This window comes from Kogia breviceps, chromosome 8, assembly GCF_026419965.1.
Source record: "Kogia breviceps isolate mKogBre1 chromosome 8, mKogBre1 haplotype 1, whole genome shotgun sequence".
In the NCBI taxonomy this organism is placed as follows: Eukaryota; Metazoa; Chordata; class Mammalia; order Artiodactyla; family Physeteridae; genus Kogia; species Kogia breviceps.
Window position 1 is genome coordinate 73,375,341 of NC_081317.1, and position 13,651 is coordinate 73,388,991.

The following is a 13,651-nucleotide window of genomic DNA, read 5'->3' on the forward strand; positions in this document are numbered from 1 at the left end:
GAGCTTACTTGGGAGTCAAAGTACAACAGCACCATCATAAACCACTGACCTGGTTCACAGTATAACTACCACCATCACACCTTGGTTATCTCATTTGGACTGCTACTAAATGAGTTCTATTGCTCATAATGTACTAAAGGATTAGAAACCAGAGAATCAGAGCTTGTAGGGACTAGAGCCCACTTCACAGATTTTCAAACTGTTTTTAGCCATAAGATGCTTTCTTCAAATATCTTACAAATGACCCCAATACATTAAAAAAAAAATCAGAATATCTGTTTGCAGTAGAGTGCCTGGCACCCTGCTTGAGGCACCTTCCACAGAATCATCATGGATGCAAAATTAGAAAACGAGTGATGAGTCCAAGCTCCTCAGTTGACAGAGACGTTAAACGTCTGCCCAGGCAGTGAATGAAAAAGCCAGAACTAGAATCCAGGAATGGCAACATCAGAGAGGGTTCTTCCCACTATATTTCATGCTGCTTCTAAAAGTCAAAGAAATAGGATAGACTCCATACTTACCATCTTTGTTCAGCCATTGCTTTCTTGTTCTGTACAAAAGGAGTTTGTTGTGGACATACGGTAAAAGGAACTTGACACACCAGCTCTCCACGCCAAGTTTGTTTTCAACCAGGACTATGGGACTCCGATTATACCTAGCTTCAGGACATGGGATCAGGCCAATTTCATCTCTTAATATGTAAAACATAAAAAAGAATTAAAGATAAGAATACTAGCCTTTTCAAAAATTTTCATATCCTACAGAATATTAAAAAACTGTACATATTTCCCTTTCTTAAAAATATTTAGCTCACCACTAGATTGGTAGAAATAATAATCTTTTAAAAGTTTGCTAATACTGACAAGAGTATGGAAAAATTAGTATGCTGTACTCGCTGTTACAGGAATGAAAACTGGTCTAATCTTTGAATAGAAATTTGAAAATGTCTGTCAATTTTTAAAGTACATATACCCTTTGACCCTGTGATTCTACTGTTCAGAAATTATCCTGTGCCAAAATATATGAATTCATCGGATATTCATGGCAACAGTGCAACAATCTGGAAATACTCTGAATGTGTATCAAACAATATAAGACTGGTAAAATAAATGTGGTTCATCCATGTGATAGAGCTGAAAAAAAATAATGAGGTAAATCTGCGTATGCTGGTATGGAAAGGGTGCCACGATACATAAAACAAAAAAAGCAAAATGCCAAACACAGTGTACAGCACAAAGCCCTTTGTATAATCTTTTTTTTTTTTTTTTTTAAGGGCAAAGCCCTAGTCCTTTTCTTTTTCTTTTTTTTTGGCTATTCTGGGTCTTCATTGCAGTACATGGGCTCTTGGTTATGGGCTTCTCTCTAGTTGTGGTGTGTGGGCTCTAGAGCACATTGGTTTAGTTGTTTAGTTGTCCCGCAGCATGTGGGATCTTAGTTCCTCCACCAGGGATCGAACCCACGTCCCCTGCATTGGAAGGCAGATTCTTAACCACTGGACCACCAGGGAAGTCCCTGTATAATCTTTTAAAAAGATATATAGATGCACTAAAAAATTTCTTGAAAGGATACCAAGAACCTTTTGGGGAGAGGATTTATTTTTATACAGTTTAAATTTTCTAGTTACTTGTACATATTATATATGATTTTTAAAATGTCAAAAATGTATTTATGCTTGCCTGCTAATAAATATATTAGACCAGATTATTAATAAAATTATATTATCAGTGAGACGGTGGGCCATTTTTTCTTTTCTTTTTTATAATTCTTTATACATTTCTAAAATAAAAAACATGCTAATATGTAAATATTGTTAAAACACAAAATACATTTCAGGATTTGACCATTTTCATCTGTGGTGGCTTCTATATCCCTTAATCCACATCAACTTAAGTTGAAAATTTACATTACAGGCAAAAAATAGAACTATCATTTGACCCAGGAATCCCACTACTAGGCATATATCCTGAGAAAATTGCAATTCAAAAAGATACCTGTACCACAATGTTCATTGCAGCACTATTTACAATAGCCAGGACATGGAAGCAACCTAAATGTCCATCGACAGATGAACAGATAAAGACAGTGTGGTACATATATACAAGGAATATTACTCAGCCATAAAAAGAATAAAATTAGGTCATTTGTAGAGATGTGGATGGACCTAGAGTCTGTCATACAGAGTGAAGTAAGTCAGAAAGAGAAAAACAAATATCGTATATTAACGCATATATGTGGAATCTAGAAAAAGGGTACAGATGAACCTATTTGCAGGGCAGGAATAGAAATGCAGACGTAGAGAATGGACATGTGGACACAGTGGGGGAAGGGAAGGGAGGGATGAATTGGGAGATTAGGACTGACATATATACACTACCATGTGTACAATAGATAGCTAGTGGGAACCTGCAGTATAGCACAGGGAGCTCTGCTTGGTGCTCTGTGATGACCTAGATGCATGGGATGGGGGTACGGTGGGAGGGAGGTCCCAGAGGGAGGGGATATATGTACACATATAACTGATCCACTTCACTGTACAGCAGAAACTAACACAACATTGTAAAGCAATTATACTCCAATAAAAAAAAAAGAAAATTTACATTACAGGCAGAGATTTAATAAACAATACATAGGGCAGTTGACTTACACAGTAAATGAAGCAGCAAACACAAAAATATTTTTGTAAAACCTACACTCATTCCTTTCAACTATAAAGAATTTACAGTTCTTGTCTATGTGAAACATCCTTTCTCAAATAGTATGTTCTTCCACTAATTAATGAATAACTTACAAGAAACCTTTTAACAAGAGCAGTTGACATAAATATTTTTAGAGCATCTAAGCAGATTTTTTAAAATGTGTTTTTAAAAAACAGAATAAAGAACTGGTTTTCAGAGCTTATGTGTGACAGCGTCTATTATGCCCTTGAATTCCCCTGCCAAGACAGTATGCTGGCTGACAAATGCAAAGAGGAAAACTGTTCAATTACAGGTTATAGGAAAAGCACTCTTTATCTGTTAGGCCACCATCACAAACTGGTGGGAGGCTGTGGAACTAAAATAAAATCTGCCCTGGAAACTCTAAACTGGATAGCTCAGAAGTAACCTACTTCCTACTGATCACTTCATTAGTGACACAGAGATATATCAATAAAAGAGGGTATTCTAGGGGTTGCTAACCATTCTTTTGAGCTGATTTAACTCCCAAGTAGACTTTGGGACCTAAGGCTTTTTGTCCTGACAACTGACTCAGTTGACTCAGGGGTGTTTTGATACACCATGCCAGTACTGTCTAAACATTTCCTGAGTACTACGATGAATGGGATACTGTGTTAGGTTCTGAAAATGCAAAAATGAATAAAACAAGGTGGTCCCAGACTACACAAAGCTGATGGTTTTGCTGGGGAGTTGTCTCAATATCTAAAATAAAATGTTAACACTTTCCCACTCTAGTAATATAAATGAAGTTCTTAGGAAGAATGGGGCAATGCTGAGAGAGCATCTGAGGCCAATGTCCAGCATTTCAAAATATATTTTTGTATTTGGTGATATGAAATCTAATCTAATCTAACACACTATTAGGACAACTAGCCACATCTAGATCTATAACTGACTAAATACATGTCTGAATTGCTGGTATTTTCTGGTGTTCAGGTATTACTATGTAAAATAATATTTTAAGAAAACTAGAATTATAGTTAAAAAATAATAAACTCAGTGTAATTATTTCAAGAAAGTCCGTTTTCTGAGATCTAACAACCACCTACAACACTACAAAGAACTGCAAAAGTCAACAATATGAATGTTAGAGTAACAAGAATAAAAACATCCTAGCTTCTGAGTATCGTCCATTTTGTGGGGAGGACTTTTTACTTAAATTCACAATGTAAAAACCTGCCTTGCTCACTATTTACACCACACATAAAATGCCCAACTAATAATCTGGTACCTAAATGAAAGTACAGAACCATCTGCACAAATAAAACCACACTACTTTAGTTGGCTATTATCCTTCCAAGAAATAATTTTAAAAAACAAGACTGCCTTGGATATAGCAAGTGCTCAATAACTGCTACTGGAACGCTGATTATCAGTTCACTTCAGTGATAATATTCAAATAGTTTTCAAAGATTATCACTTCTTGACTCTCCAAAAGAACATTACCTCTGATTTCCTTCTAATGCAGTGGGTCCAAATCCTAGCTCTGTCAATATGATATAGATATATCTCTCTATATATGTATTGATATCTCTATCTCCTTGGCCTCTGTAGACCTCAATTTCTTCATTTGTAAAATAGAGGAATTGCATTACGTTTCTAAATAAGAGAAATGGGCTGCTAGGTCTCATCCAGCTTTCAAATTTTATGACTGAGAAACCCAAAAGTTATTCTCATGTAAAGAGAATGAAAATGGTCACATCAGGGAATATAAAGCACGATGAAAAAAAAGAAACATCAAAAGAGGTAGGACGATGTAGAGACAAAAGCACTCAATCTTCTAAGGTCCAGGGTTCTAGTTAGTCTCCATTCTACCACTGATCAATGTGAATTTGACTAGGCATTTGCCATCAGTATCCTCATCTGAAATACAGAAATAACAATGCCTTTCCTGCCAGTTATGAAAAGTAAATAATACAATGTAAAGATTGTGGTAAGCTACAAAGTACCAGGCAGAGATGAAGTATATTACCATTAATTCAGTTAAGAGCCTGAGCTCTTAACTGAGCTAAAGCAAAGAAAGTTAAGCCTTTGTCAAGTTATTTGACCGTAAGATACAGTGATTTGCTGCTTCCTAAAAATATAACATGTACTTCATAAAGGTAGGTCAGTAAGATTCCAAGTAACAGTGTGTTTGACTTCAGATTTCTCCTATGCCTAGTCCCTTAGGTCATAGTCCACTTTTTTTCAGACAATTTAGAACAGAATTCCAGAATCACTTTGAAATTGGAAGGGACTTCATTCCTCCAGTCTCTCATTTTGTCAGATGAGGGAACTGAGATCGACTGAGGTTAACGTGATTACTCAAGGTCATAGTGCTACTGGCTTAATTCAAAATCTGGATCTCCTACTATTTAGCCCAAAACCTTTGACACTAGTGAAAATAAAGACATCAGTGAAAGCAAGCAGGCTTTAGATTAACTCCTTTTAGAGCTCTAGCAAGATTTCTGCCTATTTAAATTCTAATTTCATACTCAAAGTTGGAAAATTCAGGGAAAAAAAAACTAAAAGTCATTTGTCATCCCTCTACCACCAGTAATGTTGGGTATGCATCCTTTTTTTCTAAGTAGTTTACAAAAGTGGGATTATATTGGACATACTCTTCTATAATCCTTTTTAAATTTTTATTTATTTATTTATTTGGCTGTGCCCCATGTGGGATCTTAGTTTCCCGACCAGGGATGGAACTCGTGTCCCCTGTGGTAGAAGCACGGAATCTTAACCACTGGACTGCCAGGGAAGACCCTATAATTCTTTTTTTTTTCTTTTAATTTAACAATGCACATTAAACATTTTCTTATATAATTTCTGTATCATTCATGGTTGCAATGAATGTGCTGTAAACATCAAATACATCTCCAGTTTTTTCCTTATGAAATAGTCTAAGAGAAATTTCTGACACTTTCACTACCACCACATTCCATTCCTTTTTATTTTTAGGTTTCTGGCAATTTAGATTCCTGGTGCTTAACCAGGATACTCAAGTAAATATCTGCATTAACAAGGTCATGGGATTTTTACAAACATGAAAATTTGGGACAGTGATCAAATTCCAGTCTTCTCAATGAGAAACCACAGTGCTCACTTTTTAGGTTTCCTTTGAAGGCTGCTCCAAAGGAATAGCAACATGGAATGAACCTATGAACCTACATATTTACTTAAAAAAATCATCCACAGAATGGTATATCTCCCTTAGCGCTTCACTTCACAATGTGGATCCACTAACTTCCAGATGAAGTTCAAGGTTCATACAACATTGATACTAACCTTGTTCCTCATGTTTAGACAGCTTCTCTTGTCTGTACTTTTCAGAAACATCAGTCTAACTGGAGTAGGTCCACTTATTTACAAAAGTAATATTGACCAGCTTCCTGTCGGGTAGGTGAGGATGGTCCCCAAATATTAAAACTGAACGCTGTAATGTGGAGTGACTGAAGAGAAAACAGCCCAAGATTCAGCAAATGGTACAAATCTTTTTAATCTAATAGTTATTTTTTTTCCCTTCAAACTGTAATTCTTTCCAGAATGACCAAAAAGTTAGAAAAGTATCTAAAAGAACTGACCCTTGCATATTGTTAACTAAAACTTTACTGGTGATTAAGATATTTCAGAGAGCTCATAAGGTTTCTCAATTCTAAAGATTACTATCACTGAAATTATATTACTGACCCTATTTAGAAAACAGATACACAAATTACTATTATTTACTGAGTGTTTATTATATGCAATGCTCTGTTTTAGGTTTTACATACACTATTTCATTTATTCCACACATTAATCTTATAAAGTAGGAATTTTAATTCCATTTTGTAGATGAGGAGTCCTGTCTGAGACTACTCAGCTAGTAAATAACAAGCCAAGGTTCAAACCCAGGACTGTGAGACTGCAAACCCAAACTTGTACAAGTATACTACTGTTCAAATAAATAGATAAAAATCAAGTGTAAGAAGTCAATTAAGATTCTATGCTTTCCTATTCTTCAGTTCAACTTGCAGACGATCTGAAACTGCCTTTCATTACTACTGCCTTAGTCAAAAATTCTCACTGGGGCCTACCCACTGCCTAAGAAGCATATTTTCCCTGAGCCAACTCTTATCCAAGCCTCATGTCTCAATTTAATTGCTATTTCCTCAGGAAAACTATTTTGACCTTCCATCCTAAATTAGTCCTCTCTGTTATTATTCATTCAAACTATCCTTCTTATCCTTTGGGGCTCTTTTCATAATTTGTTTGTTGATTTGTTTAAAGTTCCACTGGGCAGGGACCAAGTGTGGTGTGTACATCAATCTATACCCCAATCCTAGCCCCATATACCTAGAGACCAGCATTGTATCTATCAAATAGAAACATTCTTTTGCTGAATGCACCCGATGGAATGAATGAAATTAAGTCAGATAGTCAAGGACTTCCATTATCTGTCCCTACTTTATCTTTTCAATCACATTTTGTTACTTTTAGTCCATTCACTGCTTCTTGTAGAGGGCTCCAAGACTGTAAATCCTACCTTGTCTTCAAAGTGCCACTCAAAAACCCACCTCCCCTAAGAGCACTAGCCCAGACATACCCAGCTTCCCTTTTAACTAAAAGACTCACGTACAACTTGCTTACCATACTGCTAGTCCAGCCCTTACTATAAACTGCTTTGCAGGGTAAATGCACCGTTCATACATACAAGTCTTAGGTCTCCATCTAGACCTGCACTGTGCAATACAGTGGTCACCAGGCATATGTGTCCATTATGTATAAATCAATTAAAATTAAATAAAAGTTCAAATTTAGTTCTTTCGCACTAGCCACATTTCAAGCACTCAAAACGTATATATGGCTAGTGGTTACCATTTGGACAGGACAGATAAAGAACATTTCCAACATCACAGATATTTCTGAGGGCCTTGAAGTACAAGAACTGTATTTTATACTTCTTATTCCATACTGTGAACATGGTAGCTACATAAACAGTGAGAGTTCAATAAATATTACAGAGTAATAAAAACTAATAACTTTCTGGATAAGAGAACTTTGACATGACCCTAATTACACTGTAAACAGCTGTCCTCCACAGTAGCACAGCATCAGTACATTAAGCTAATACCTGTCGCTGGGTCAAGCCTTCAGTTATTTTTCCAAAGTATTCTCTAGGAGTCAACCACACAAACAACACTTGCATGGTATTTTTCAGTTTATAAAGTGCTTCACACTCATCATTCAGTTGGCCAATATATTTCCTAAGGAACACAGGGATTCAGGTTAAGTCTTTAGGTTAAGTCTACTATTTACCTAGTGGCAACTAAGTGCAAGACACTGTGTGAGGTGATTTTCCTTCGTTTTCATCAGCCTCTAGAGCCCATGCATGCTCCGCAACAAGAGAAGCCACCGCAACGAGAAGCCCGCGCACTGCAACGAAGAATAGCCCCCGCTCACCACAACTAGAGAAAGCCCGCGCGCAGCAACGAAGACCCAACGCAGTTAAAAATAAATAAATAAAAAAATTAATTTTAAAAAAAAAGAGAAAGAAGAAACAGGCTGAGAAAGGGTAACCTATCCATACCCACCAGTAACAAAATCCACATTTCACCCATTATATCTTCAACTCCTACTGGCTAGAAATTTCCAAAGTCAATATATTTACTGTAGTAGATATTGGCTAATAACATTATGATCTATCTTGTATTTGTAGAAAAGAGGAAAACAAAAAGTAAAGAATAAAAAACTTTCTTTTATAATACTGAAAAGTGTAATTAGGTACTAACTTTGAAGGTAAATGATGCCTTTTTCTTTTAACTAGAAATAGAGCATATATATTTTGGCAGTAAAAGGGTTAGATGAGGGGAGGAAGTACGAGCAATTTTGAAAAGTCCAAATTATAAGACATTTTTAAAGACGCATTGTAATATTACTGGAGATATTGTTACTGTAAGGAATATGTACCAAAATATAGCTGAAGATTAATATTAAACAATGAGTTAAGCTATTGAAAATTTTCAGATCTATATCATTATTTCAAAGGCCCAAATTATTTTAAACTTTAAAAAATACTGAATGACCCAAATGTTTATTAATAATTATAAGTTATACATTGGCAGAGAGCACATTGATGAGATCTCATAAAAAATGCGATGGGGGGCATTAAAGTCCTTTATGAGTTTCAATAAATATGATCCAGGGCTTCCCTGGTGGCGCAGTGGTTGAGAATCCGCCTGCCAATGCACGGGACACGGGTTCGTGCCCCGGTCCGGAAAGATCCCACATGCTGCAGAGCGGCTGGGCCCGTGGGCCATGGCCGCTGAGCCTGTGCTTGCTGAGCCTGTGCGTCCTGAGGTTGCACGTCCGGAGCCTGCGCGCCGCAACGGGAGAGGCCACAACAGTGAGAGGCCCGCATACAGGAAAAAAAAAAAAAAAAAAGATCCAGAAGAATTGGGATGTGTTCCAAACTGCACTATTTCAATATGCCAGGCCAATGAACACTGAAACTCAAGTTTTTTCAAATATGAAATACTGATGCTTTTCTAGTCTACTTCAAAGAAGACAAACTAAGATGATTACTGTACTTATTAGACTTCTTTCTAACCTCCTCAATTTCTTTTAAGAAAAAAAACCCCAAATGATGAGAAAATAGTCATTTCATTTGTCCAACTTTTTTTTTTTTTTTTTTGAGAATGTCTCTTACTTGCACTCAAGCTCTCATTCTCAAAAGGGGACTGAAAGACTGATATACAACAAGGCATCAAAGCATTCTTTAGAAGGCCCAGTGCCCACTATGGTTACTGCCAGGAAATCATTCCAAACACTCTCATTCTGAAAAAGGCAGCAGTCACAAGGGGAAAGGAAGTGGATGCTGTCAGAGGTGACAGGTGTGTTTTGAGGCCAGCAGTGTCTTGTTTTTAATGAGGCACAGCTGCAGGTCTCCTACTGTGTGCCACGAGGGAGCAAGACATCTGAGGGCATCACCTTGAAGGAAAAGAACACTTCATTTAGATGAAGGTTTGGCACCTCTTTTCAGTGGAAAAGCTTAAGGAGTTAGAATGCTTAAAAAGAATAATTCATGCGTTCCAGTTTAAAGAATAAAATATTTTTTAAAAACTCCATAAGCAATTAGGTAAAGTGAAAACAATGTAAAACTGGATTCCATGTTTCTTTCTCTTGAGGGGAGGTGAGATGAAGGGAGGAAGGATAGGAAAATAGCTACACTCTTGCTTCTTCCTTACTCTTTTGTACAATGTGTAGATACATCTCTCCTTTAATAGCTTCTTTTTCGTTATGTAAAAGCAGAAGTATCAAAGAGAATACAGTCTCTTACCGGATCTTCCCGGAGTACTCCAAGTAAAATGGAAAGGAAGGAGGGAAAGATACATGTGTCAGTTCTGTGGTGTCCTACTTAAACAGGGCAGCAGCGTTTGAATTAAAAAAGAATTAATATGCTCCCTGTAACTATGAATCAGCTAATGCTAAAAAGTGTCGAGGTTTCATCAGACCCAACCTGTGCCTACAGAAACTACTCCCTTGAGAATGCCCTGTTCACCTTCAAAACAAAATGTTTCATCCAAGTTCCTCTACAATTTTGGAACAGGTGAGTCGAAAGTCAAAAGCAGCCTCAAGCTACCTTCGGCTAGTAAACTGAGGGGGTTTTGGCCCATGGAGAATAAGATGATCAGTAACTCCTACTTACCAAGGTCTGGGATGAACCTCAAGAGTTGTGTTAACAAAGCACATACTGACCCACACCGTGTCCCTTAAACGGATGTGGGACGTGGACACACGGGTGAAGTCTTTCGAGTTTTGTGAACTCCTGGGAAAGGGGTGGGAGGGAGGAAAACCAAACAAAGTCGCAACGTTTTGATTTTCCGAGGTCACTTCTAAGGACTCGCCCGAGAGGTTGTTCCGGTAGCGGAAAGCTGGCCCCGCGGCGGCCGACAACTGTCGGGCCCCGACCCGGCTCAGTCGGCTCCTGTGAGCAGCGCGCGGGTCAAGACCTGCAGTCCGAGGTCGGCTCGAGGCTTGGCCCCGCCCCCTCCCGCCCCCGACGACCCCCGGAGGCGGCGGAGACGGGGGTACCGCCGGCGCGCGACTCACATGTGCGGGTTCCTCCTGAAGGCGTTGGTGATGTCCTTCACCACCCGCTGCACCAGCACCGCCACCTCCTCGCTCGTCTCGGCCATGTTGGCGGCGTCCGCGGCGGCTCGGGAGCGCCTCCGGGAGAGCGCCGAGCCACCCGCGGGAGTTCCCGGGGAGCGCGCGCGTGTGCGCCGGTTTGGCCGCGCCCCTGCCCCCGCCTCGAAGGCCGCCGCCGAGCACTTCCGGGTCAGCCCGCGGTCGGCTGGTGTGTGGTCCCTGGTGAGGCTGAAGCTGGCAGCTTGGTCCCTGACTTCCTCTCGTAAGCGAGTTTGTAAGCAAGCGCCCGAGAAGATGCTGCAGACTCATTTGCAAAGTTACCTCAGGTTGCTGTATTACACTTTTTATTTTAATTTCTAGTCCACTGGGGGCCGAGGAGTGAGGGGTCCTAAGGTCACTCCCAGAGCCAGGGTCTGGCCTAAATACCCCGCCCAGACCACCCGTCCTCACCTGTTCAGGAAAGGAGCCAGTCCCAGAATGCTCCTGGAGGAAAGTATAACCGAGAGTGAAGATCCTCTTAAGCAGTTAGTCCCTTGGCGTTCTGAGAGCTTGTTCTCTGTATTTTCTTAGTTGGAGGGATGAGGCCGTCCAGAGACGCCCTTGGAGGAATGAGGCCCAGTCGGACCGTATTGGTGACCTTTTGTACCTGCGTGCCAATTTCGGCCACTAAGCAGACGCTTTCAAAAAGTTAATTTAAAAAATTTAATAAATGGATTAAAAAGGAAGAAAAAGGAAAGGAAAGGAAAAGTTATTTGCTCTCTCAATATAGGGAGTAGAAGTACAGAGGCATTTTTTAGATTTTCTACATCGAGTGTACTTTGCTTTGCACGTCATTTGGTGTCCTATGAACGTTGCGTGTTAGTTTTGGAGTTAAAAAACCAAGTCCCTGTCAAGGTTTGCTCTTAATAGCTATTTGCCTTGCTACAAGTAATTTTTATAAGAAAAACTGGCTTTCTAGTCCATTTGGATTTTGAAATGCTGTAATTCAAATTTTCGTGTATCAGATTTTCTTTCAACCTCTGTGTTAGAAAAAATCAGGCTGCTTTTGTTTCTTTTTACTTAATCCTTGAAGTCTTTTAGAAACTTTTTTTTTAAAGCAAACTCAATGTAAACATATGTAGAGCATTTGAAGTAGGGTTGATGATTGTGAAAGTAAAAACCATCCACTGGATGCAAAATTATAAAGCAGTGAATGAGAAATATAAATTATATTCAGTGGTCTATACTCCCTATGGATACGTTTAGAAAGGCTACACCTGCTGTATGGACTTTGGCCTTCTGGTTTTAAAAGAAATGAGCTAGAAGTTTCATAAAATTATAGAAAAGCAAGATGGACAGGTTTGATTTAGTAAAGTCAAACAAACCTTAACATATTGACAAGTTCTCAAATGAGGCAGTGGAGTGAATTTGTGTTTAGTTTCCAGGGCCAAAGACAACTTCAAATGTCCTAATTACTCTTAAAATGTAGTACCAATTCTGAAATGGTTTGAGTTCACTGATAAGTCTTCCCATTCAATTAATCAGAGCCTTGCATCCTTTCCTGATAAAAGTGGGAAATAAATCCTGACTTCTGGGGCAGAGCTTAAAGGACACACTCAGAAATATGACATTTTTTTCAAAGAATTTATTTTTATCTTAAAAATTAGTGTGATTTTTGTATTTCACTCTAATATATTTAACAGGAAAAACAACAGCAACAGCAAACTTTATTCCCAAATCTTGAAGTGAAATTGATATGCCAGGAAGATAACAACCTATATGATTCAGTGTGTCCCCTTCCAACACACACACACACACACACACACACACACACACACACACACACACCCTTCATTTGAAAGGTGTGAATTGTATGTCTTATGTTTCTTCTAAGAGTTCACAAATTGTTTCACCCAATTATTAAGGATCTGCTATGTTTAGAACTTGAATTTTTTATAGTTAAAGCATACTAGGACTCTGACCCAATCCCCTTATTTTGCCGATAAGGAAGCTGAGGTTCAAAGGAGAATTGAAATTCATGTGACTTTAATAATGATACGTTTATAATAGGATATGATGAATTTAGCATGATTTTGTTGAAGGATTCAGAGATTTATGTTCAGGGATCTGCAAAATACACTTACTAATAATGAAATAATGAAATAATTAAATAGCTTTAATGCCCAACTTTGGGGATTGATTAAATTACAGTAAATCTGTATGAGGAAATACTGTTTAGTCATTTAAAAGCTCATTGTAGGCACAGGGAGATCAGCTAGGTGGTTTGTGACCACCTAGAGGGGTGGGATAGGGAGGGTGGGAGGGAGGGAGACGCAAGAGGGAAGAGATACGGGAACATATGTATATGTATAGCTGATTCATTTTGTTATAAAGCAGAAACTAGCACACCATTGTAAAGCAATTATACTCCAATAAAGATGTTAAAAAAAAAAAAAGCTCATTGTAACTAGGAGAGTATGTAGCAAATGCTTAGGTGGAGGTATATTTATAGGAGAATTTTATTTTCTAAGTAACACGAAGAACAAAATATAATTTTTGTAATATAAGAAGTTTTTAAAGTATATGTTAATAAAAACATGGATATATTTATTTGTTAATTAGCCAGCTATCTCTTATGCATAATAATTTTCTTAGAGATTGATTTTTTTTTTCTTTTTTTTGTGGTACGCGGGCCTCTCACTGTTGTGGCCTCTCCCGTTGCGGAGCACAGGCTCCGGACGCACAGGCTCAGCGGCCATGGCTCACGGGCCTATCCGCTCCGTGGCATGTGGTATCCTCCCGGACTGGGGCACGAACCCGTGTCCCCTGCATCGGCAGGCGGATTTCCA

General features: G+C 38.5%; 1 protein-coding gene across 2 annotated transcripts in view; it reads right to left on the reverse strand.

The window, feature by feature from the left end:
• Positions 1-10,987, reverse strand: part of PTAR1 (protein prenyltransferase alpha subunit repeat containing 1) — a 46,993-nt gene extending 36,006 nt beyond the window's left edge. Inside the window, exons 1-2 of one of the 2 annotated variants that reach the window (XM_059072735.2) lie at positions 10,785-10,967; positions 522-691 (exon numbers count right to left, since the gene is read on the reverse strand). In XM_059072735.2, the coding sequence (XP_058928718.1) occupies positions 522-691; positions 10,785-10,870 (256 nt within the window). In that variant the 5' untranslated portion in view covers positions 10,871-10,967. Of the gene's footprint in view, positions 1-521; positions 692-10,784 lie in introns of both variants that reach the window. The other variant, XM_067039555.1, reaches the window with a different exon arrangement.
• Positions 10,988-13,651: the final 2,664 nt, after the last annotated feature.